A 25,790-nucleotide genomic window follows, 5' to 3' on the forward strand; every position below is an offset into this window, starting at 1 on the left:
CCGAACGTAATTGAACTGGCAAATGAGGCCAGTGTTTGTCTGTCATCTCACCCGCCCCCTCCCTGCTGGTGCAACCCCACCCCTAGTCCTCCCAGCCTCAGCCACTCCAGGCCGGGCCGGCAGCTGGACAACTGCCTGGCCAGGTGCCGGCGAGGCCACCCGGCGCCCCAGGACCTGGTTGGAAGAAAGAGTTCGCAGCGGCCTGCAGGAGTCCCAGCATCCTGGCCCCCCACGATGCTGGACCAGGGGCCCCCACTACTCAGCACAATCCGGGCTGCCTCAGTTTGCCCGGGGGACCCCCAAGAAGCGCCAGCAGCCAGAAACAGCAGCAGTCTGAGGCTGCCTGGGCGAGCCGCATGAACGAGTTGCTAGGCTTTTGTGTGCGCTGCTCTTTGTATTGGAGGCGTGTGCTCGGAGCTGGCAGAGCAGGGCTGGGCCATGTGAGTGGGGGCCTCCGTGGCAGGCAGGGACCAAGGCGGGCCGGAGCGACTAGTTCCCCAACTCCCACCAGCCTCCCTCTAAGTCTCCGTGGAGGTGCCGCGGTGGTCTGAACAGAAACTGAGAGGCGAAAATGCTCAAGTTCAAGGCCTTTTGCCTGGATTACTGGCAGTTCCTGTGCCTGCAGCCGCTGCATGGAGTCTATAAAAGGTATGTCGGCCCTCTGGGGGCATCTCTGCTGCTAGGGTACTGGGGCAGTGGGGAAGTTCCCCCAAACCTGCCAACTCGGGGGGACCCTCATCTGGACACAGGCCCCGCCACTCGCCAAGAACAGCTGTGGCATTTGCTGTTGGTCAGTTTTCAACTCTGCTTAATTGTATTCTCCTTTCCCTCCAGCCCTGACATTGGTGGGATTTCTGAAAGAAGTGGTTGCCCCAGTGTCTGTGGCCAAGCGCCGTGTTTCATTGTTCCATGCTGGGATCAGTCCTGGAAGGGACCTGCTCAGATCTGCGCCGCAGGAGGGTGGCGCGTGTGTCCAGAGGTCTGCTCCTGACCCTGTCACACTGCACCCCCTCCACCTGAGTGGGTGCTCATGTGCCTAACAGACTCGCCTGCCTTCCACCCCAGGCAGGGATTGGAGACTTATTTGGGGAGACAGGAGAGTGAGGTCCCTGGTCTGGAGGTCAGGAGGCCAGAGTTCAAGTTCCTTCCCTCGCTGGGTGATTTGGAGCAAGTCGCTTTCCCTCTCTGAGCCACTGTTTTGCCACCTTTAGGGATTTCGACCTGATGATATGTAGTGCTGTTTGGAGACGGCTCCCTAGAAAGGTGCAGGCTACGGACCCTGCAAGCCTGAATATTAATACACTGGACTGTATCTTCCATGTGTGTCTGTCTGCGCACACACCTTGACAGAGAAATGCCCCTGCAGGCCAGCAGAAAGGGCACTGTGGCTGACTCTGTGGTCACCTCAATAGCATGTAATTAAAGACCTGGGAGGAGAGACTTAGAATACCGGCTATTCTGAGGGAATTAGTTTTTCCCGATTTCACACTCTGTGAAGTCGGCGGCTATTAGCAGCGAGGGGTTCTGGGAAAGTGTGGGAGCTTTTCTTTTCTCTGCCAGTAGCTTTTTCTAAAGGAGGCGGCCGCCGAGGGTCTCACGCCAGCCTCAGAAAGGAAGTCCCCGCTCTTGGGTGGGTGCCAGGAGAGAGGATCGTTTTGCATCTGATTAGCACAGCCACGTTGGTTTGGAGCAGGCCTCCTCACCCCACCGTGGGGGACGAGCCTTTCCTTCCCATCCAAGAGTTTGTTATAGCCTTGGGCACCTGGCATTTTCTGGGCACCTGGAATTTTCTGGCTTTCCATTATTGTCTGCCATGTGTGGAGTACTGTGGGTTTGTGGAAGCCTCTGAGCCCCACCTTTGAGCAGGTGAGCAGAAACCCAAAAGCAGGAGTCCAAGTAAGAGTGTCTGCATGATTTGGACCCCAGTTTACTTGTCCCAAGATGAATCTCTCTCAAGCACTCTACAACTCGGGCCACTCGGCACCCAGGGCCCCTGGTCAGGCAGTGATGGAAGAGGGATGTTCCCCCCACCCCAAGGCCTTAGTGAAACTAGGGGGGATGGTGGTCAGAACCTTGATGGAGGAGCATGACTGGGAATGGGGATTTCATGGAGGTGACGGTTCTGTGGGCGGCGAGGTATCTGGAGGAGTTGGCTGGGCCAGGAAGGGGCTTTGGGAGTTCTAGGCTATTGACTAGGCTGGGAAGGGTAGGGATGGGAAAAAACCCAGAGGCTTTCAAAGGGCAGGGGTCTTCAAGTAGTCACAAGAGACCATGGTGCTAGAGGGGGGGCGGGGGGGCTGCTCCAGAATGGGAGCCAGGACCAGGAGCTGGGCTTTGCACTGCCATGGGGAGCCATGAAGGGTTTAAGGGAGGGTTTTAGGGAAGGAGTGGCTAGCCAGGAGTCATCATGTGAGAGGCCTGGCTCAGCTTCCAGGAGAAACCAGTGAAAGCCCCCTTCATCACAGTCCACTGTAAGGGGGCTCATTTTCAGAGAGTGCTCTTTTCTCAAATCCTGACTATGGCCCAAGGATAAGTGGGACTCCCAAAGAACTCCCTGAGTACACAGAGAAGGAGATGCCCTAACAAACCACAGAAGCCAGGGGTGGGAATAAGCAAGCAGTACAAGAATACCAGCAGCATGAGGAAGACCCTCCAGGAGAAATGAAAGAAGACTTCCCGCAGGAGGTGGCCAGGCCTCTATGTAGCAGTGGGATTTTTCCAGACAGGGATGGGCACTCACTGTAGGTGGTGAGCACAGCATGAACAAACACAGGGAAGTAGGACCAACCCTCACTTGATTTCAGAAATGGTCAAAGATGAGGATGAGGTGCCAGATACATGTCAGGGCAACACTAACGCCGAGGGCCTTTGAGCGCTGGCTCCATGTGAGGCACCATCTAAGCCCCGCCTCTGCAGCAACCCCCTGCAGCTGGAGACATGGTCATCCCACTTCCCAGGTGTAGAAGTCAAAGCACATCGCTTGCCCAGAGCCACGTGGCCTGTCAGTGGGACCTCGGGACTTTTCAAGGCTGTCACAAAGCAGGGGCCACACACAGACGGCTGAGGGGCTCTGACTGTACCCCAGCAAATAAGATGCTCAGGCCTCGGGTCAGTCCTTTCCATCCATTAGTGTCCGTATATAGTGGCACATGCACATCAGCCAGGTAGATAAGAACTGGACTTTATGGCCAGACCTCATCCAGGCGGGTACTTACAAGGTCACTTCTCCTCCAAGCAGGAGCTCCCTTGTGCAGTGGCGCAGGGATCTAAGCCCACCTCTCATACTTCTGTGGGTCTGACAGGGTCAATGTCAGGGGAGCGCTTAGTAGGGGCTTGGGAGATGGTGGATTTCCTCCAACAGAAAGGTCTTGCGAACAGAACCTCAGGGCTTATTCTAATGCCATAGTCCGTTGTTTAAACAGCGACCCAAAACTTAGGAGTATGAAAAGGGTGTTTTGTAGACAATGCATAATTAACCACTTCTAAACACAGGGTGTGCCAGACTCCCTTGAAGCTGTTAATTATTCTTCATTAGTGATCTTAAATTAATGTAAAATAATCCTGGAACCCTGCCAGGGGCTGAGGCTGGGGGAGGAGTGGCGCTTGGAAGAAAGAAACAAAACAGGAGAAATGCTTCCAGAGCACCTCTGTACTCTCCTTGGCAGGTGGCCCTTCAGCCACCTTCAGCTTTGACCCAAGGTCGTTGTTGGAGGACACAGCCCTCTCCCCAGCCCCCAGAGCCTGACAGACCAAGGGGACACTGTTAATGAAATAGTTTGGGTGCAAAGAAAATACAGAGTAGTATAACCATCGCCAGGCTTCAGAAAGAAACTGTTACCAAGTGGCAGATGGCCCCATGATCCTCCCTCCAGCCCATGCCACTCCTGTCTCCCCAGAGCTGAACCTAAGCAGTGTCCCCCCCGCCAGTGTCCTGGGGGGTATTCCCATGCACAGTTGTATAACTCTGCTGACACAAAAGGTTGTTTTACATGTTTTTAAATTTTAGAGAAATGATACCTTATTCCACATTTTGCTTTTTTTTTTAAGATTTATTCATTTACACAAGAACCGGGGTACAGACCAGATGTGTGGGAGGGTGAGAGGATTCACCAGAGACAGAGTGGGGAACAGAACAGGCAGACTGACGAAATACACTGCTGAGGGGAGCAGCGGGTGAGACAGGAGAGGACTGCCGTGCCATGTGGGACCCTCGCCGGTCGGCAGGGATTGAACCAGTGCTGCAGAGGCTGCCGACAGCTTCACAGCACTGTGATCAACCGCCTGCCCCACCATGGGAGACCCCACATTTCGCTTTTTAAAAATTGCTTGTAGTGAGTGCACAGAAGATCGACCATCTTTCAGTATCCAGTTTAGTGGTATATTGTGTAAACAACATCAACATCTCCAGAAATTGTCATCTTCCCAAACTGCAGCTGTTCCCATGAAGCACTAACTCTCCACTTCCCTTTCCCCAAGCCCCAGGTGACCTCCATTCTACTTTCTGTCTCTGCAAATTTGACTGTTTTGGGTGCCTCATGTCAGTGGAATCATATGTATTTGTCCTTCGTAACTGCTGTTTCACTTAGCCCGATGTCCTCAAGTCTCATCAATGTCACAGCATGAATCAGGATTTTCTTCCTTTTTAAAGACTGACTAGTATTCCATTGTATGTGTATGTCCCATTTTGTTTGTTCATTCATGCATCAATAGACATGTGGGTGGCTTCCACTTTTGGACTATCATGAAGAATGCTGTTATCAGCATGGGTGTGCAAATATCTCTTCAAGAAGCAGCTTGCTTTTTTTCAGTTACCGTTTTATTGATGTGTCATCCATGTTGCTCTGTACAGTCAAGCATCATCACCTAACAAAGTTTCAGTCAATGACAGTCTGCACGTATGATGGTGGTCCCAGTAAGCTACACTGTATAGTGTAAGGGAGTAGGCTAGACCCTCTCTAGGGTTGGCTAACTATACTCTGTAACATTCACACAATGACAAAACTGTCTAACAACACAATTCTCAGACGGTAGCCCCCTCGTTAAGCGTCATATGACAGTGTAGTCCTCATCCATTCGTTTTCATTGGTATATAGTATTCTTGGGTTGCTTGGTGCACATGCCCTAATTTAAATACCAGCCCTGCTGTTGGTGTGCCTTTAGATGATTTCCCGTCTGTTGCTATTACAGGCAGGGCTACAGTAAGACTTGTGCGCTTGTGTGGAGTGCGGTTGTACCAAGTTGGTATACAAGTATCTTTAACTTTGCTGAGCCTTGTAAAATTGCTTTCTGAAGTGACTATAGTCCTGGGTATCCTCACCAGCAGAGGGTGAGAGTCCTCATGTCTCTAGATTCTTGCCAACACTTGGTGTTAAAAAGCCAGATGATATTTTTAAAGTGAAAAAGGATAGAAAGAGAGAGAGGTTAAGAGAAGACTAAATTGTGTGGGAGCCACCCACACCTCTGCTCGGCCCCAGGCATCCCCAAGTGGAGGAGGATACACGATGTGCCTTTCCCTCCGCATGTGTGTTGTTCCAGGCCCTCTGCAATATGGGATTTCCAAGGGTGACTAACGCTGTGTATTCTCTTGCCCCTCAATCTGACTTCTCACCTCCGAGCATGCTGTTGGCGGCCACTGTCTGCTTTCACAAGTAGGACAGTTCAGAGTGTGCTGTCAACTCACTTCCTGATGGGCAGGTTTCCCTGACCATGTCTGTTGGAAAAGACGAGATGAGGTGTATCTATAACACAGTGTAAAGAAACTCACTTTGGAGAGAATCCCCCAAACCATAGCCACAGCCACATGGCAGTAGACAGTCAAATAGCAGTGGACAGTAAGATGGCAGTGGACTGACTGCTCAAGCCAGCAGCCCAGGAAGCAGTCCAGGCAGCACTTGAGGGGCTAGTCAGGGGCTACAAGGTCACCCCAGCAAGGCTCAGAAGCCCCAGGCCTCAGTTATCGACTGGAAGCTCAGTTGGGCAGGGCGGGGCTTGGCAGAGTGCACCCCAGAGACATTGTCTCTGGATGAAGCTCTGAAGCCAGGCCAGCCCCAATTGCCATTATCGCTCCCTGTATCCAGTGTTTCTGTATGCTGAGTGCCTCGCGTGCGCTGTCTCCACATCCTGAGCCTCACAGCAGCCTTGTTCAAGAGATACTGTTCTGTTTCCTCATATTCCAGACAAGGAAACAGAGACCCAGAGAGGGTGAGTGACCGGCCTACCGTCACAGAATGTGGCTGCTGCAGCCCCCGCGGCTGCCCTGCCTCACTCGTTAACCACACACTTGAGTGTTGACTCTGCGAGCCTGTTGTGGCTGTCTGACAACTGACCCTGCCTCTTGGCTGTAAACAGGGCCAGTGCTGGCTGTTCCCGTGCTCTGCAGTTTGGGTGGGGCCCATTCTGCTTCAGATGGAGCCTCTTGAAGACCGGTGCGGGGATCCCTCAGTCACCCGCCCACTCACCGCATGGCTGCCCGGGCCTCCCACATGGCCGGCCTCCCAGAGCAGGCATTTGAGAGGAGGAGCCAGGTGCAGGGCACGCCGCCTTTTGCAGGAGTTATGCAGCAGCACCCGTTGTGTCCTATTATTGGGATATCACAAAGTCGGGGCCGGGGTTGGGGGGTGGTGCTCAGACCTCCACGGTTCAACCCCACCAAGCACTGTGCTGTCGAGGAGGCCCATCCCCAGTGACACGGGAGGGCTGTTAGGAAGGAGACTGTGCTGGGTACCAAGTGCCCTGCATTCCTCGTGAGCACATCCTCCCGGCCCAGACACTGCTGCTGGCCCGGAGTGAGGTGGAGGGAAACTGTGACGCCAGAAGGTTCCGTTTGACCAGTGTCCGGAACCTGAGATACTTGCTGTCAGCCGAATAATCAGCACAATTAAGAAGCAAGTAGCTAGAGCCAAACCTGGCCCCAGATTAGAGGAACTGATGTCCTTGAGTGGAACAAGGCTGCTTCCTCCTCCAGCGTGACCTTGCTCGGATGCCAGCACATCCAGACAGAGCACTGAGAGGAGGCGCTACAGCCGGTAGGCTCCGGGGCTCCATTCCTTTGAGTAGAACTGCTCCTGGCAGCCTTCTATGCCCTGGGGACCAGAGGCTGGGGGAGAAGATCATGGCGACCTTATTGAGAACATTCTTGCTGGGATGAGACCTTGCTGGGCTCTCACCACCACATGCATCCTGCCTTCAGTAATTGCTAGATTTAGATTAATTTGTGTTAATGAGAATAAATCATACTCTGCCCCTCGGCCATGTCTTGGCAGCCACGGATGGACAGGCCAGCCCACCTAGGGACAGTCATGCCAACCCAAGGGGCTTCCAATGCCCAGGCAACTCAGAGGAGGAAAGAGCTGGGGCCAAATGCTTGTGATCTGAGTCCCTCCTGCTGTCAGGGCCTGTTATGGGGTGAACTGTGTCCTCCCCTCCCCCAATTTATGTTAAGGTCCTAACCCTCTACCCCTAGAATGTAACTCTGTTTGGAGACAGGGCCTTTAATGAGGCAGTTAAAGTGAAATTAGTTCACTAGCAGGACCCTAATCCAATGGGATTGGTGTCCTTATGAAAAGGAGAGAGTAAGACATAGGTACCCACAGAGGGAAGCTCCCCAGGAGGGTTCATTTTATGTGTGAACTTCACTAGGTCACAAAGTAGCCAGATATTTTTCTGCATGTGTCTGTGAGGGTGTTTCTGGGTGAGATTAACGTTCGAATCAGACTGAAGGAAGCAGATTGCCCTGCCATGTGGGTGGGCCTCATCCAATCAGTATAAGGCTTGAGTAGAACAAAAGACTGAGTAGAGACAGCCCGTCAGCTGGGATCAGTTTTTTTCCTGCTTTTGGGCTCAGACTGAACCACCAGCAATTCCTGGCCGCACCTTTAGCTGCAGGACTCCAGCTTGCTAACAGTAGGTCTTGAGACTTGTCTACAGCATAATCACATGAGCCAGGTCCTTACAGAGTGTGTGTGCGTGTGTGCATGCATGCACTCTATTGCTTCTCTTTACCTGAAAATCTCTCTAAAACCCCATGTGAGGACATAGTGAGAAGGTAGCCATCTGCAGACCAAAGAGGCCTCAGAAGAAACCAATCCCTCAGGCTCCTGGGTGGGAGACTTCTAACCTCCAGAACTGCCAAAAGAAAAAGAAAATTCATTTCTGTGTGTGAGCCACCCAGTCTGTGGTTCTCTGACCATTACCCTGGCAAACTTTTGCAGAAGTTGCCTTTTTTCCTCTGTGAAGCTGGTACAGGGACCCACCCTCAGGCTTCTCATAAGATTGTCGAGCCCAAAGGGTGTGCCCATGCCCTGCACCCTCGGCAGGCAAGGCCCAAGTGTCTGGTGTGAGTGGTCAGGGCTGGGATTAGGGGAGGCCGAGTGAGACCTCAGCCCCAGGTGCAGAAGTTAAACTGGCACCCAGAAAGCTCAGTAAACAAAATGTCAACATGTCATGTAAGGACAGGTGTTGTTTACTGCCCGGTGATACTTGGGGCTGCAGCTCCCCTACCCTGCGGGGGATTCATATGGATTGACAGTGATGTGCCGGCCCTTAGGCTGGCCTGAGTGGGGGCTTGTGGAGTGGGGGCTTGTGGCTTGTTTTCTCTTTTACTTTAAAGCTTTAGTAACTTTTTCACTTGGTCAAAAATACAGGGGATGCTAAGGATGCACGTTTTTCCTTTCACATCAGGCTCCGGGCTTGCCAGGGCGGGTGCTGACGGCCGGGCCTATGCAGCAGGCCGGCGAGGTCACAGCGCCAGGTACCCCCTCAAACCTCCCCCTCGCGCCACCCTGCATTGTCCACTTCCAGAGGGCCAGGCTGGCTGTTCCCCTTGGAAGGCCATCCTGACAATGCATTTCCCTCTGGGTTTTTGTAAGAATCAGGGATTGTTTCTCCTTTGAGAATCTCATTAGGTCACTTTGCAACTCTGAATGAGATCTGAGGATTAGATAGTAGGATTGAATCAATGCTAATGCCCTGACTTTGAAAACTGTACTTTGATTATGCCAGAAAATGTCCTTATTTTTAGAAAAGACACTCTTACTCTCAAACAATTCCAAAAAAAAAAAAAAGCATGTGTGCACGCATGTGCTTGTGCTTGGACAAGTGTGGGGACAGAAAGTGAGAATGTGATAAAGTAAATGGGATACAATGTTAACATGTGGGAAATCTGGCTGAAGGATATACAAGAGTTCTTTGTACGCTTTTTGCAAGTTTTCTGTAAGTCTGTAATTAATTCAAAGTACAAAGTTTAAAATAAAAGTCAGAAGTTGCTGCACACGCTCTCTTTCCCGCTTTCCCCTGGAGCCTTCTGCCCCCAGATCTCCCTTCCGCCTCTTCAGTCCTTCAGATCACAGTTGGAATGACACTTCCTCGGAGAGGCCCTCCCTGATAGCCCTGTCTACTTGTCCGTCTTTCACGCCACGCCCCCACTTTGTTTTCTTTATCACCCCCATCAACATGGGACAGTATCTCTTTCTGTCTCATTCATTTGCTTAAGTCATCTCTCCCACATGTTCTTTGGGACATCATCTTGTTCACCCTTACCCCGCCACCCCTCGTGCCTAGCGCACAATTAAATATCTGTGAACAAGAGTAAGGTTTGGGGATCAGAAAACCCCGGACTTGCCATGTGATCTTGGACTGGGCCCTGCCACACACTGACCTTCAGTTTCCTCATCTGAACCCCAGCTCTAGAGCTTTTGGGTTGTGTGATGCAGATGTTCAGCTTTAGTTTTCACAAAGACCCCCTGCCAAACCCTCTCTGCTGTAGGGTCTCCCCACTGCCCCCCACCCCCACCAAATAACTTATCAGGAAAAGCAGAAAGTGACAACTGTTTGGTGGACCTTACCTGCAGGCCAGTGCTGCCGTCTAGGTGGGTCCCCATGAGCACGTTTGCTCCCCTCCTAGGGCTTCTTTGGAACAAAGAGGGCAGGTTCGAAGCTCAGCACCTTTGGCAGGAAACAGTATCTGCCTGAAATTGAATAACATTGTCTTGTTTTCATGGTAACCTTCAACTTACAGCAAGTGATACTAGTTTTCCATTTAGGGGAGTGATATAAAGTTTCCTTTTAAAATAAATGTATTCAGCGGTGAAAGCCAGTTAATTTGGTGTTTTGTGCATTGTGCTTTAACTTTTTGTTGCTGCAAGTTTAAAGAGAGTTGGAAGCAGGGAAAGGCTCCTGGGAGTCCCCAAGTGAACCTGCACCAGCAGATTCCGGGGCTTGCCCGGGACTGTCATCTTTCCTCCACCCACTCCATGTGATTTTTCACATTCAGTTTTCCCAAACGGCCTCTTAAAAAGTCTTTTTACTGTCAACCTGTTCAAATCAGGGCCCTAACGAGATCCATGTACTGCCTGCTCTCTTACACCCCTGGATCTAGATGCCCCCCTTCCTTTTTCATCCCTGCAATTTAGCTGATGAAGAAAATGGCCTTTTGCCTTTACCATGTTCCACATTCTGGTTTTGGCAGATCACCTCCCCCAGCTGTGTTGTCTCACCTGTCCCGCTGCCTCCCGTAGTGCCTATTAACTGGGGATTAGATCTAGACGTTTGATTAGACTCGGGTTCTATTTTTTAAGCCAGTTGATTTTTAAGGAACATATGAAATCCTATTAAATGGAATACTAGACTGTCCGCAGAGAGTCTGTGCCATAAGAAGAAGGTGAAGGTGGAATGGGCACTGTGTGTGCATTGACAGGAGCAATGGGCAATTCTCAGGTGGGGAGGTCATGACTGGCAGTGAGGGTCTGGGGTAACTTGACCTCCCTGCCAAGACCCAGGAAGCTGGGGGCTAGAGACCAAAGAATGCCTTTCAGCACAGACTAGGGGTCCAAGGGAGCAGCTTTTCTCCTTTGACTAAGAAAGAACTAGGGAATGGACACAACCTGCAGCAAGAGGGATCTAGATTAGACATCAAGAAAGACTTCCACGCCAGACTAGGAAAGTTATGTTACAGAGTGGTAATAGCACATGCAATGGAGCAGAGTTGCCTGGGTTCTAACCCTAGTCCTGCCATTTTCTTATTTGTACAATGCTGGGCATGTTTGTAAACCTCTTATTTGTACAATGCTGGGCATGTTTGTAAACCTCTCTGTGCCTTAGCTTCCTTGACTTATAGACGAAACAGTGATGACACTGACCTCCCAGGTTGCACCTGGGGGTCAGTGAGTCATCCACATCAGCACGTAATAGCATTGGGTACTATTATTTGGATAATAGTGAAATGTCTCACCCTAGAAGTTTTAAAGGTGACATACCCAGAAAATGTAGAGACTGGAATCTAGGAAGAGCATTGCTTTCTATCCATAACCTTCCATTTAGCTTCACAAAGTATGTCTGCCCAGCAGATATACTTCACAAAAATATGTCTCCCCCAGGGTAGATGGTCTTCACCAAGCTCCCTTGAAGGAGATTCTGTTGCTCCTTGTTTTCAGATGAGGACTCTGAGGTTGGGGAAGGATGTGAACTATGGCTTACAAAGACCCCATGGCTCCCACTGCAGCTCAACAGTGTGCAAAGGAACCCCAGTTCACAGGCCCGGATCTGCTGCTCCGCTCTCCTCCCATCCCCAGCTGTGTGACCTTGGATAAGTCAGTTCACACCTCCAAGATTCCATTTCTCCATTTCTCCATCTCTAGCACTGGGGAGCTGGTTCAGGCCTCTGTTGCTTCTATTGTCTGATTTCATTTTGTGGCAGCTGGTGGCACATTCCTTGCCCCTGGCACTATCTGTCCTCCCCATGACCAAAAGGGAATTGGGTCAGAACTCTCAGAAATGAGCACTCAGGAGGACTCTTTCTGACTGTCATTTTGACTGGTTGCTGATGTCAGACCCTGCCCTTGGGGCTCCACCTGGCCCCAGTCAGCCCAGCTGCAGTGGTGCCCTGCCCTAGGGTCTGGCTCTGCTCCTACCCCAGGTGGCTGCCACCACAGAAGTTTCCTGGAGAGACATCCCTGGAAAGGGTTCACCACGCCCCCCTGTCCCCAACACAGACACTCAGGGCTGCCCAGGATCCTGTTTTTCCCTCCTGTGGCAAAACTTGATAAGATTGTGTAATTGTCTCCGTTCTTCCTGCCCGCCTGCTCTCAGGGGCAGCTGACAAACAGAAGCCGGACAGTGAGCAGGTCCTGGCCACAGATCCCACCCTGAGCGGGTCATGTCCCTTCTTTGGGCCTCACTTTCCTCATTTGTAACACAAAAGGCAGAGGCCGTCAAGTCAAGTTCACTCAGCAGGTATCCATTCATTAGCTCCTCCTCTGGGCCGGATGGTATGCTGGGGGCATGAGGAACTGAAAAGGAAACCTCATATCCACCCTCAAGTCACCTCCAGTCTGATTTTCTCAGACCACAGAGGCTGTGAGCATCTCTGAAACCTAGCCAATCATAGGCAGCTTCCTGGAGGAGGCAGCAGTTCAGTAAATATTGGTGAGAAGGAACAAGAGGTGGCCTGTGGGCCAGACATCCTCAAATGCACTCTGACAGCGTGGGATGGGATTAGGTCACATGGCATTTGACTTTGAACTGAATATCTAATAATCAAGTGCTTTTAATATAAAAATCAGGATCCGATCTGAAAACAGCCTTTGTGCCTGCAGGGCAGTGACTGCGCCTTTAGACCAGGTGAAGTCCACACCCCCTGGCCCCTCTGATCATCCCTCACCCCTGCTTCGCACCAGCAATGCCCATGTCCCCGTACCATCCTTGGAACCTCCATCCTTCCAGTTGCTTAAGCCAGAAACCCAGATGTCATCTTCTATTCCTCCTTTCCTCTCGCCCCCTCATCCATCAGCAACTCCTACCAGCTCTGTTTTGAGAACGCTTCTAGAATCCAATCACTGGCCCCCACCTCCCAAGTCACCGCTGGTCCAAACAGCCGCTCCTCCTGGGACCTTGCTTCTGCCCATGTGCCTTCAGCCACTTTCCGTACAGCAAGAAAAGCAGGGCCCTGCACAGCCAGACAAGATGCTGGCCCTGTGCTCCCTGTGACGCACTTCACCTAGGTGTTCTCTGCCTCCTTTCCCAAAACCCAGCTTGGCATCCCTGCCTGAGCCCTGAGCTATTAGTAACCTCCCAGACCTGAGACAAGATGTGAACTCAAGATGGCGCACCACCCAGAAGAGTGGGAACCCTCAGTGCTCCCATGTGACCGGGTGCTCTTAGCCCCTTGAGCCCCAATTGGGGAGTAGGGATATCCCAGAACCCCTTCTCACAAGTCAAATGCTACTTTAAAAGAAGGAAAATGAAGGGTTTGACCTTCAGCCAACTGGGCTGAAGGACAGTTGTGTGTTGGGTGCCTGCCTTGTGCCTGGCCCTGATCTGGGCACCACTGGAAATCTGCAAATATAAAAGGGGGGGGGTGGTTCATTTTGTTTTCGACCTGAAGCAGGAAAAAGAGCTTTGGCTTTGGAGGCAAAGCTGGGTGTAGACGTTACTCTGGGCAAGATATTTGAAGCTCATTTTGTTGATTTGTTAAAATTAAATGGGGGGGGGGTTGGAGATACTAAGGGCTCCTCCATTTAGGGTTATTATGGAGAATGAGTCCATTAATGTATGCAAAGAACTGAGCTCCTTGACTGCGCTCCCACACTTTCCACTAATACTGACATAGCTGGTGCACTTGCAAGGTGAGAAGCAGCGGCAGCCCAGTCTCAGGGAATAGAGAAGATTGGGCGAGTAAGCAGGGAGCCAGGGGAAGCTTGTCACCAAAAGAAATTCTGTCTCATTCACCTTCTTGATGGCACAGATCACCGTCAGAACTCACCTTTCTTTCTTTGCTTGATGCTGGTTATTCCTGCCACCAACCTACCAGGCTCTCCCATCTTCCTCTTCGCCATTTCCCCGGGTGGCATCTGGCACTGGGCACGGCAGTCAATACATGTTGAATGGATGAAGGAACAAACAAACAAATAAGTGGCTTCTTAGGGGCAGTAGCTTGGGAGTGGCTTTCAAGGGTGGTGTGCTGGGTCCTGGGAGGAAACAGCAGGTTCATGAGAGGTGTTGGTGTGCAACACTGGCTGGGTGGGGCTGCAGCCAGGGGTGGGGTGGGGTTAAGGGAGTTTGGTGGTATGGGCGTAACACCTGGACTGGCAACAGTGGGGAGGTAGAGGGAGGGATCAGTGACATCAACCCAGGAAGGGGGTCATGTGCAAAGGCCCCCTCCAGGCATTGTGGCTGCAGAGGGACACAGGAGAGGAGGGGCTGGGGCGTGAGTTCCCTGACCTACACTCCCTCCCTGCCTCCTACTCTCCTGCCAGGGCCTCCCAGTGGCCACATCCATGAGGAGACAGAGGCAGGAACCGATCAGTCCATAGGTCCAATGCAGCTGTGCAAAATTCACAGGCCGGGGACAGGGGTGGGTGGAAGGCAGAGGGATGTGACTCCTGAAGCTCATGCAGATGGAGAGAGGGCAAGGAGCCTTGCCTGCCCCACTGAGGCTTGGCCTTCCTCCTATGGGTGGTAGCTAGCCACAAGGAAGGTGTTGGCATTAGAACAACCCTTGGGGTAGAACCTGAGAGATGGAAACAGAGACCCAGCAAGTGGGGAGGAAGCTCGTGTCCAGCAGCCTAAGCCCCCTCACTTCCAGCTCACCCAGAGCAAGTGCGTGCACCCATTTTGTGGATGAGGTCAACAGACTTGAGGCGTAACTTGTTCCTTAAGTCTGAGGCAGAGTTGGGGGTTCAGAGCCCCTAAGACTACAGTAGAGGCGACAAGCTCTGGACCTTGGTCTCCAGAGAGAAGGCCCCCCAATGTCCACCCCCAAAGGGAGTCCTACCTGCTGGAGCCCCCCTCCACCCACCGCTGGGACCATTCCCTCTCTCCAGTAAGCGCAAACCGAGCTGTGTCCTGCCCTCGCGGCCAAGTTCACCGTGGCATCCGCATCTCCCAGGGAACAAATGTAGCCTTTTCTCTGCCTGGGCGGCAGTGACTTCATCCCCAGTGGGCCGTGTGAGTCACTGGGCTGAGGGTAGAGGGCCGGTCAGCTCGCCGGCTTTGGCTGTGTGGCCAGGGAATGGTAACAGCTAAGGGTGTAGATGTTTCCAGACAGATGGACCTCGTGCCCCCCCACCTCCTGCTGCCCCCGGCTTCATGAGCACCTAACACGTGCCCTGCAGTGCTGGGGCTTTTGAAGTGATTAGCTCCTGTCCTACAGAAGATGGCCCCCGACAGATCAGGGCACACAGGTTCCGGAGCCTGGAACCCCTGCTTTCTCACGGCAGCCAAGAGGCTGAGAGTGCCCCTTCCCACTCTTCAGAGGACCAGAGTGAGGCTCAGAGTGAGCTGTGTCCTGTGGAGACAAGCGCACCAGCGGGGATTCAGGTGTCTGCCCCACTATTGCGTCTTAAGAACCACTGTCGGTGATGGAGGCAGACGGGGTACAATGAGTTGGTATTCAAGAAAACTCCAAGCACCTGGAGCCTCAGTTTCCTCATACATAAAATGGGGATGTTACCAACGCTCGGGGCTCTTGAGAGACTGAGTGAGAATACAGTGAGAGAAGTTCTGGAAACAGGGCGACAGTCTCCATGGCTGTCAAGTCCCAGTGCGGCCAAGTGCCCCTTCAAGCTCAGGCTTCTCGCTGGGCCGGAGGGGCATAGGAGGGGCACAGATCCTCAAGGGCCACCATGAAGGAGAGGGTGGAGGCTGGTCCTAGCCTGACCCTGCCGGGTGGGCTGCTGAGCTCCCTTCCTCCCCTCTGGTTCTTCTCTAGGGGTTCCTAGTCCTCCAGCAGCCTCCCCAGCCCACCCAAGTCAAGGAGGCAGCCTTCTGAAGAGTAAACGCTACTTGGGGGGAGCTACTCCCATCCCGTGCCCTAGTTTCACCATCTGTAAATTGGGGCAAGGGAAACCCTAATGAGCTGCTGATGGGAAGGAGATGGACACGGGTGGCCACAGCCAAGAGGAGGAATGAAGAAGTGAGGCCCAAGGCCCTCGAGGCTTCTTTGAGGGGAGAGAGTTGGAAGCTGCCTCCACAAAGATCTTGGGTCTCTGGCCCTGGAAGTGAGCAGCATTCTGAGACCACCCCCAGTGCCCTAAAGTGCCTCTTGGCCATAGCCTGCTCTGACTGGAATTGGGCACAGAGCAGGTTCAGAAAGGACATGTGACAAATGCTCCTCCCAGCTGGGCAGTCCCTGTCCCTGGTGCTCAGCCCACTCTTAGAGGCTCCACCCCAGAGCTGCCACCATAGGGCCCAGGAGACAAGAGATTCAGAATCCGGTGGGCACCACGAGGGCATGGGGCAGGGAGAGAGAAGCTTCAGATCTGCTGAGGATAGGACAAACTTGGGGACCAGGTGAGAAGCAAAGACGACAGGGAAGAAGCTGAGAGGAGGGTCTGAAAGATGCTTCAGGAAGAAAAAGAGATTGCTCAAACCTCCTGGGGTCACTCCAGGCCAGAGGGGAGCAAGTGAGATGATGGAGGGATGATGGCTGGCTGGACGGGATTAGAAGGAAGAGGGGATAGGTGGAAAGCTGGGGAGGGGGATAAAGGGGCTGATGACTGGACGGAAGGGGCGAGGGAGAAGTGTGCGGGCACGTCAGTGGGTGAATGGGAGCATGGACAGCGCATCGGAGGGGCAGGTGGGTGGATGGACATGTGAATGTGGGGGGGTTGGTGGGTGGGTGGAGACGTGTAAACAGAGGCTGCCTCCCCCCAAAAGATGCTGAGAAATCTTCCACTAATTAGAGGACAGACCAGGTAAACTCTGGACAGGTCTTCCTCTGTGTGGCCTGAGGAAAAGCAGCCTGTGTGAAAAGTGAGAGAGACTCTGTCCTAAGGAGAGCCTCCTCCGGTCAGTGGAGGTCCCTGATGGCCCATAGTGCGCTCCTGCCACAGGGGCGTGTTCTAGATGGGGCTGGCAGCCACCGCGCACGGGCACTGTGGAGATGCTGCAGCGGCAGAGAGAGGCCCGCTGATGGTTTCTGAGAGAATTTGGGTTCCCGGGCCCCCAAGGAGGCGCTGGCCTCTGTAGAAGTCTATCTTACTTTCACATAAAAAGTCCCTCCCTATCTTTGGGGGACAGACAAGCAGGCAGCTGCTGGTCCTTACCGTGGGAATGCGGCTGGAATCCGAGACGGATTTCCATCCTGCACGTGCCAGAGAGGGGACGCAGGGACAAGGGAGACTGACCCGGAGACCTGGATCGGCCCAGCTCCAACCTCCCTGACTGTCTGTGGGCAGCCTCGGTTCCTTTTTGGGTGAAATGGGGCCTGGTGTCCACTGGACATGATGGCTGGTGGCTGTACCTGTGCCCCGGCCCTGCAGGGTGCCAGGATCTGGGCCCACCTTGCCCTCTGGGGGACTTCCTGGGGGCTGTGGGTGGGGAGAAGTAGGTTCTGTGAGCAATGACCTTGAGCTATGAGTCACTGTCCCTGGGGGCTCCGCCTGGGAAGCCCCAGCTGCTTGCCCTGGGCTGGGCCTGGAGCAACTGATGTGGGGAGAGGGTGGGGGCTCCTGCTGGGACCCCAATCTGGAAATGCCCCACACCCAGCTCAGGCCCAGACCCCACAGCTGCCGAGAGAGACCCCAGACCTCATCCCACCTCTACCACTACCTCTGCCCATCTCTACTCCAGGGTGGGCTCCTGGAGCCAGACCTCCCCGACTCCCTAGGTTGGTACCTCCTTAGGTTGGTAATGCCCCGTGTGACTCAGTTTCCTTGCATGTAAAACAGAGCAGACAGTCACATCCACTTGATCGACCCTTGGGAGAATTTGGATGAGTTAGGTCTGGCCCTGCGGAAGACCTAGACCAGTGCCCTGGAGAGGTGGTGAGAAAGAAATTAAGGGGAAAACGGGGGCTAGCCCGCCCAGTGTTGTCCCTCACACAAGGTAGTGACCTGGCCAGGGCTGGGAGCCTCCTCTCTCCCACCACGTGGGGCCCCTGGCAGGCTGGCCCCTCTCCCAAGAGCAGCCCTGGCTTCTTCCATTTGTTTTCCTTCCCCCCCAAGCTTCCTTAGGAGCAGGCAGGGCAGCCCCTTTCTCATCCTGGCCAGCACTTCGGGTGGGCCGGACTGCCAGAGGGCGGGTGTTGGGTTTAGGCCTCTGGGGAGATAGGAGAGGATGTGGGCCCGCCCTCCCCTCCCCGCCCACCTCCCTCCCTCGCAGGCTCAGCCTCTCTGTCCCAGACCAGCTCTGGACACAGGACCGGCCCCTGAATTCCCGGGCCCCGGGCTCTCCTCACTGGGCAGACGCCCCTCCAGCCCGCCCTGAGTGACTCACTGCTCCCCTGGCCCACGGCCACTGCTGTCTCCTGGCAGGAGGCAGGGGCAAGGGTGTACAGAAGCCACAGGGAAGGGCGTGCAAGGGCCGCTCGCCAGGAGGGTCTGGAGCAGCCGAGGGGCCCAGCACAGAGGCTGGCCTGGGCACAGCGAGGCTGGTGGCGGGGACCGGCAGTGACCAGGAGCCAACACCTCCTCCTCTCTCCCAGCTTCTGGGCCTTTCCTTTCTTCTTCCCACCATGAAGAAGGAAGTGACCTGAGAGCCAACAAAGGGAGCCAGGCCCTGGCCGGGAGGAGAACAGGTCAGAGGGCAGAGGCCGTGGGCCCCTGGGCCGCTCACTCCCCCACCTCGCCAGGGATGAAGGGTGATAGCCGCGCCGTGTGGAGCCTGATGTGGAAGTACTGCATCTCCGTGAGGACCCTCAGGTACCAGGGACGTGCTTGTGGACGCAGCTCTGGCCGGCAGGCACCAGGCTGGACATTGGCGGTGGCGCTGGGAGGTCCAGGGCAGCCTCAGCCTGCGGGGGCAGGGGCAGAGGCAGGAAGACCACGCCTGGTGCTCACCAGAGAAGCTCTAGTAGGTTGTCTTGGGAGAGAGGGAGGAAGGAGTGGAACAGGCGTTTGGCTGGGGCTGGGAGTGCCCACTGGAGGACGCCAGTGGCGGGTACAGTGGCTGGCAGCCTCCCCAGTGTGCACGGGAACTAGCATTTGTTTCATTGCTCAGCGACACGGGCACAGCTGGGCGACCGTGGCCCTGTGCCCTTGCTTTTCTGAGCCTGTGACCCTTCAGTGCGGTGGGCACATGGTTGTTCCTTCCTTGTCTCTGCTGTAGAACTGTTTTTGGGGTTGTGAACAGCATCCGCCAGGCGGCTCAGAGCTCAGCCCAGTCTTGTGCACTGGCTGAGTCAGGGTTTACAGGTGGTCTTAGTGTCTCAGTGTGAGAAGGAGCTGCACCTCGCGGCCAGGGCTCCCACCTGCAGGTCCTCACAGGATTAGTGAGAGGATTAAATGAGGCGATACACAAAGCACAGGGCCTGGCACTGCGCCAGCACTGGACATGGTTACTGCTGCTGCTGTGGTCTGTCCTACAGTCAGACAGATGGGACAGAGACCCTACATGGTGGGGCCGAGGTGGAGGGCACAGCAGAGCGCCATGAGCCTTGGGGATGGGTACCCCACCCTCTTGGCTCCAGCCTCAGCAGCTCCTGAAAGGATCCAGGTCAGAAAACAGCAGTGGGACCCTGTGTGATCTCAGGCAAGGCCCATTTCAGTCTCCTCATCTGTCAAGGGGGATTCAGTGTCTCCAGGATTGGGGGGGAGCAGGGCCTTAGGGGCAGAGGCCCATTTGAACATCTATTTCCATAAGGTAACCTAAGAGCATGTTTTCACTTAGAGGGGAAGTCTTGTGAAGGGTAAGGCATTAGCAGAGTGTCTCTCTTTCTTCTCACCCCCATTGCTTGATATGTAACCTATATAAGCATTTCTTCCTTCCCAAAATACTTGCAACAACCTATAAGAAATGCCCACTATCAAATAACTAGTAAGTACCTCGATAAAACTGAAACCTTAAAAGTAGCAGTAAAACATCAGGACCAGGAAAAGCACAATTTAGATGTCATGACTTAAGGGAAAAAATAGTGCAGAACAGAGATATGCAGGGTCCTGAGGTCTTTCTGTTGAGGTGAAAATTCCCAAGTTTCCTGGCCACCAAAGGGAAAAGGGAAATCCTTCCACGCAGCTCACTCTTGCTGTAAAAGAAGTTGTAATTACAGTGGCCACAGTTGTCTCTGCTGCTGGACGAGAGTGTCTAGAACCCTGGGCCTCCGCCCGAATAGTGGGTGAGAGTTGGAGGCATTGTAGGGAAAAGCCTCCGGCAGACCGGAGCAGACAGGGAGGGCCGAGGCATTCTATCAGATGGGAATGCCAACTGGCTAGGGGAATGGAGAGAGGAAAGCTTTCCCCAGAGTAAGTCAGTGCCTGCCTGTTCCTCCTTAGACCCTGGGATGGACCTTTTTGGGTGGACAACTTGGAGTTTGGGATGGACCTTTTTGGGTGGACAACTTGGAGTCCGGGCCAGGCACAGGCAAGTCCCCAGGATTGGGTGAGTGTATGTGCTTTACCCTCTAGCCCTCGCTGGATTTTCTTGCGTCTCATTCCCTCCTGTGGTTTCCAGGGATTGGCACACAAGAACCCCAGGGTTGTTTACAGGATGCAACAGGCCCAACACCGGGAGGCCCTGCTGTGCTGGATAGGGGCTCACGGATCTGAGGAGTAGATAGTCTCAGGGGGTCCGCACACCAGCCTTTCCGTGTCTCTGTCCCCTCACCTACTGCGGGGAGTGTTGCACAGCTGCCCTACGGGGATATGAATGCAACCCCATGCAGCTCGTGGTCACTGGTCCTGTGTGTGGGCACCACAGGGCTGGTGTGAGCCCTGGCAGGGCGGCCACCTCACCAACTACAATAGATGAGCCGCTCAGGGTAGGTGTGGGCACCATAATTGACACTGGGTTTGCCCCAAACCCCCACTTAACACCCATAAGTACAGGGCACCTCTGTGGTTACTGGGGAGGATGGTCTTAGGGGTTCCAGAAAAAATGCTTTGTTCTCCAAACCCCTACCCCATTTTGTTGGGGTCCCCCAAGAGGGCGAAGGCCACTCCTTGAGTCAGACAGACAGACCGATAGCCAGAGCAGGCCCTGGGCAGGATCCCAGCCCCCTCAGCTGCCGGGGAGACCTGAGTCAGCAGGTCTGTGGCCCGAGGCGGGGCTGGAGGCCGCCACAGAGACAAATTGGAGGGTTGCGATCGGACAGCGCATAGTTTTCCACTGGCGTCTTCAGATTCCCCTCTGAGTGAGCCTGTTGCCCCTGGCTGGGTCCCACTCACATCTGGAAAAGCGTGAGGGGTGTGTGGGGAGTGGACTACGCCGGCCAGCCCTGGCCCTCTGCCCAGGGGTTGTGCAGCCGTGAAGCCAGGGCAGGGTCCCAGAGACTTCGGCCTGACACCTTGGGAGGGCCCCCCAGCACTGGGCTATTTCCTGGGGGACCACCTTCGGAGCCGGGCATCCCAGGGTCAAGAGCCAAGAACGGTAGGTTATAAGATGTGCAGTCATGGGAAAATTGCTGCGCCTCTCTGCGCCTGTTTCCTGGCCTATGCGGGGGGGGGGGGGGGGGGAGCAGTGCCAGCTGGGCGGGCTCCTCAGGAAGGTCCTAGATGGGTTGTGTTGGCTGAGGGCCTGATGGAGCACATCCCTGGGATTCCTGGCCCCTTCCTCCCTCCTATCTCGGCACAGCGAGGCAGAGTGATGCCTGAAGCGGGGATGCAGGGTGGCAGTTAGGCTGACCCAGCTCAGCCCCCTGCTACTGTGCAAGTGACTTCAGGGTCTTTCTGAGGTTACATGATCCTGGCCTGTGAGCCTGCCCCAGGCAGTAGGCTCCACAGAGTAGCTCAGTCCCTGAGAGCAACTCTAGGTCCCTGCCGGCCACATTCTGTGGTGCTGGTAATCCTCAGCCTCTGGACTCTGGTCGAAAATCACTTTTGCATCTGTCCTTATTTTGGAAAGGAAGATCATTTTATGCCTTGCGGGGCCAGTGGGGTTTTGGAGCTGTCCTCCCCATTTGGGATTCTAGGTGGGGGTGGGGCAGGGAGACCCTGACCACCATCCCTACCCCTGCCACTCCCCTGCTGTGGTGCATCTGGGAGGAGGGCTGGGGAGCAGCTGGCAGCCAGGCTCTGGGAGCTTCCTGGGGGCTTCCCAGACAATTAGCCATCTGATGCCCTCCATGGGAGGCCTGTGTGCTCACCTCCAGGACGGGGTCTCACCGCCTCCCAGCTTGGGCCCGATGTAGGGAAACTCTTCCTCACTTGAAGCTGGTTCCTCTCTTCCTGTGATGCCTTCCCCCCCAGCCCATCTTCTCCCCTATCCGGGGAAGCTGGCAGTGTTCTGGACTCTGAGGCTGCAGAGGAGTCGCCAGCCACTTCCTTCTCCATCTGGGCATGCGGACACTTTCCCTGTCCTGTGGCTGGGGCCAGAGCTGAGGACAGGACAGGGCCGAAGATCCCAGGCGAGGAGAGCTGTCTCCTCCCTTTTTCTGGGCACGGCCCAAAGCACACATAGATTCTTCTGGAGGCTGCTTTGCCTTTGGATACCTGGACTCAACCACAGCCAGCCCTGCAGGCCTGCCCCTCCCCACTGCCCCCCTTCCCCATGCTGCTCCACCCCCCTCCCCCCATCATGGAGTCTTTGAGCAGAGCTGATGACCTGCTCTGTGCCTGGCACTTTCTCACATCCATCCAGCTAATATCCCTCTTGTGAAGGGCACCCTCCCACTGGACAGAAAGAAATCTAAGGCCCCAGGTATTAGTTGTCCATGTTGGAGTCATGGGTGAGGCCCTTCCTGGTAAGGGCAGCCCTTGTCATCAGGGAACTTGGCATTGGGTAGGGAGATTTCATGGGCACAAGCCACCCTGGCCTCACAGAGCTGACATTCATACAGGAGAGAAACTAAACAAAGCACACATAGGCTATCTTTGGGTGGCATCAGTGATAAGGAGATAAAACCAGGAGGGGTGCGGGAGCAATTGGAACAGAAGGCGCCACCTGCTAGGGTGGTCTAGAAGGGCCACTCCAACAACTGACACGCAGGTAAAGAGGAGGTGGAATGGCAGGAAGGAGTGAGTTTATGAAGACCTGGGGGATAACATTCAGGCAGAGGGAACAGCAGGTGCAAAGGTCCTGGGGCTAGAGCATGCCTGGTGTGTTTGAAGAACATGGAGGAGGTCCAGGGAAGGGGTCCCAGAGGTAAGAGATGTGCTGCCCCCAGTACCAGCAGTGCCAGATCCTTTTGAGGACTTGAGAGTGTCCTGGGTGAGGGGAGAGACAGGCATGGTTTTAATAAGCAGGACAATGACAATTGTGCTTTCTGTTTTAAAACAATCACTGGGGCTGCTGTGAGGAAATGAGACTGTGGAGAGGGGCGGGCGGCGGCCAGGAGGCGCGGACACCAGTCAGGAGGCGGTGGCTGCTGTCTAGAAGAGAGACGATGATTGATACCCAAAGGAGACAGACTGGCAGACGAGGGTGGGTGGGAATTCAGCAGGGACCAGGTCCGCCCATCTGGGAGTTAGGAGGCTTCCTGGAGGAGGGGCTTGGTGTGGCTCCCTAGCTTGGGGGTGGGCCAGGCCCAGGCGGTAGTAAGCAGGCTCTCAGGGGGCACTGCCTGTGGGGGTATGGGCAGCTGAGAGCATGAAGGCCTTAGCGATCTGCCGGCCCATCTGCAGGCAGACTAGGCTGATGGCCCCATCCCACCACCCAAGTCCCCTTTCAGAATAAGTAGGGCAGCCACCCTTTCCTGGGGGCCACCTGTCAAGGCCTTTGTCCTGCCTGCTCAGCTGACCCTCAGTGAGAGTGTCAGCACTCCTGTGGCCGGAGACCCAGCTGAGCCCAGCACACTGAACAAAGCTGCCTCCCAGAAACTCAAGTGGCCCTGAAATGCGATCGGCCACGAGAGAGCGGCCGGGGAGGGAGCTGTATTATTTATTGACCAGAACCTCTGAGGCCTGCCTGGTGAGGCCTTTGGACTGGCCAGATCTTGAAGGAGCCCTGGGCAGTGTCCGGGGCCCAGGGAGAGGGCAGGTGGGAGGGGCCACGGGTGCTGGGCACCCTCTCCCAGGGTGTGGTTTCCTGCATGTGGCTGAGCAGGGAGGAAGTCAGACATCAAGCCCAGTAGCCGGGAGGGCCCTCAGAGCGTCCCCAGGGGCCGTGGAGGCAGGGAGGGCCCCGGGGCTCCAGGAGGACCTCTGCCCTCTCCCTAACACTGTGAGTACCCACCGTCTGACCCAGAAACGGGGGTGGGGGGCGGGGGGGGTCTCGTCACCTAAGAAACTGCAAGGGTTGCCAATGGTTAGGGTCTGCCTTCCACAGTTAGGGTCTCCTTGGGTCTCAAGACCTCTCGTTTTTTCACTGTTTCTTAGAACCCTTTTTTGTGACCACAGCTCACTGCCTGGAGGGCCCCACCCTGGGCCTGGGAACCCCAGGTGTTTCCCCACAGCTGCCTAGAAGGGCACTTTCAGCTGCAAGAGGAAGTTCTTCTACTCCCCTGGGCATTAGGCCAGCCCCAGGCCAAGTGTGGGGAGCACGCTCTAGGACCCTCAGCCCACCCAGGCTCTGGGACTTGTTTGGGACCTTTGTGATCTTCCCGAGAGAAAGAGGGACTCTTGGCAAAGGCCACTTTACAGCTGAGCAACTGCGTCCCCAGAGCCTCCCCCGTGGCACAGGACCCTGGGTGAAGTTGGTGCCATCCCCTTCCCCAGGCCTCAGGAGCTGGGATCCTTGCCCACTTGTCCGTCTGTCTTTTTGGGTCAGTGTTATGCTGAGAGGGCACAGCCTGGGTCAGGTCGCCCCCCAGCGCTGCCGGGTCCTTTCCTGTCTGAGCAATGACCTCCAGGACCCGCCGACACTTGCGCTTCTTTCTGAAATGATTCAGAGTGAAAGGAATCTTGGAGACCTGGAGCTCCCCAGGCCCGGGAGGGCCCCAGACGGTCCCAGCTAGGTGGGCAGCTCTGGACACATGGAGTGAGAGTTCGGCAAGGCTCTTGGGCGCTGTCTCCTGGGAGATGCCCTTTATCAAGATGGGGAACTTGAGGCCACCTGCCCCCAAGAAGAGTCCCAACCACATCCTGCTTCCCCATCTGCCCTCACAACAACTGTCAGCGTCATTCTGTGGAACCGGAACCCGGGGTGTCAGGGCGTCTGTGCACGGCCCCACAGCAGGTGTGAGGGGAGCTAGGGTTTGAACCCAGAGTGACTCTGAGCCTCTTGGTGCCTCATGGGGCTGGGCCAAGGGGTCAGGGGTGAATGGCCCATGACTACCCTGTCACTGGGTCTCAGTGTCTCCATCTGCAGTGGGTTGAACTCCAGGACTAAGGAGGGGGCTACCTACCCCACAGGTGCCCTGGGGAGAGGTCAGGGGAGGGTCAGCTGTGGGAGGGAAAACTCCTGAGCTGCTCTCTGCTCAGGTCAGCAAAGGCTTCCATGATGACCCTGGTGAGCAGGGGCCTGGGGAGGTCCCTGAGTGGCCAGGCAGCCCAAGCCCAAGGTTCCCACCTGCCACTCGGGGGACTCTAGGGCACAAGCTGGGGAGCCTGGCTAGGTAGATGCCAGGCGCGGAGGGGAGCCAGACAACTGGGTTCAGGGGCAGGTACCTCAGCGGGCTCCACTCCCTCCCGATACCACATGTCCTCCCCTGTGAGCCACTGGACCAAGTCAGAAGCCCTGAAATACTTCCTGACCCATGCAGAGTTTCAGGCATGTTGCCCGTTCATTTGACAAACACTTCTTGAGCACCTCCTATATATATGCCAAGCTCTGCCTTGCCTCTGGGAAACAAAGCAGATAAAAAAGCAGGGGTAATGCCTCCCTTGGTGGCACATCTGTTGAGCGCTGGGCTGCAAAGCTGCCCATAGCCTCTGCAGCGCTGGTTTGATCCCCGGCCACCGGCGAGGGTCCCACATGGCAAGACAGGCCTCTTCTGCCATGCCCGCTGCTCCCCTCAGCAGTGTACTTTGTCAGTCTGCCTGTTC

At 55.0% G+C, this 25,790-nt stretch overlaps 1 protein-coding gene across 8 annotated transcripts in view; it reads left to right on the forward strand.

The window, feature by feature from the left end:
- Window positions 1-25,790, forward strand: part of IQSEC1 (IQ motif and Sec7 domain ArfGEF 1) — a 197,209-nt gene that overhangs the window by 67,877 nt on the left and 103,542 nt on the right. Inside the window, exon 1 of one of the 8 annotated variants that reach the window (XM_037523777.2) lies at window positions 191-648. The exons of 3 other annotated variants lie outside the window; for them this stretch is intronic. In XM_037523777.2, the coding sequence (XP_037379674.1) occupies window positions 572-648 (77 nt within the window). In that variant the 5' untranslated portion in view covers window positions 191-571. Of the gene's footprint in view, window positions 1-190; window positions 649-18,129; window positions 18,636-23,971; window positions 24,028-25,790 lie in introns of those variants that run through there. 4 more of the 8 variants (XM_037523803.2, XM_037523822.2, XM_037523787.2 and 1 more) reach the window with 4 other exon arrangements.

This window comes from Talpa occidentalis, unplaced genomic scaffold, assembly GCF_014898055.3.
Source record: "Talpa occidentalis isolate TD23 unplaced genomic scaffold, MPIMG_talOcc4v2.1 talOcc4.10, whole genome shotgun sequence".
NCBI classification, from domain to species: domain Eukaryota; kingdom Metazoa; phylum Chordata; class Mammalia; order Eulipotyphla; family Talpidae; genus Talpa; species Talpa occidentalis.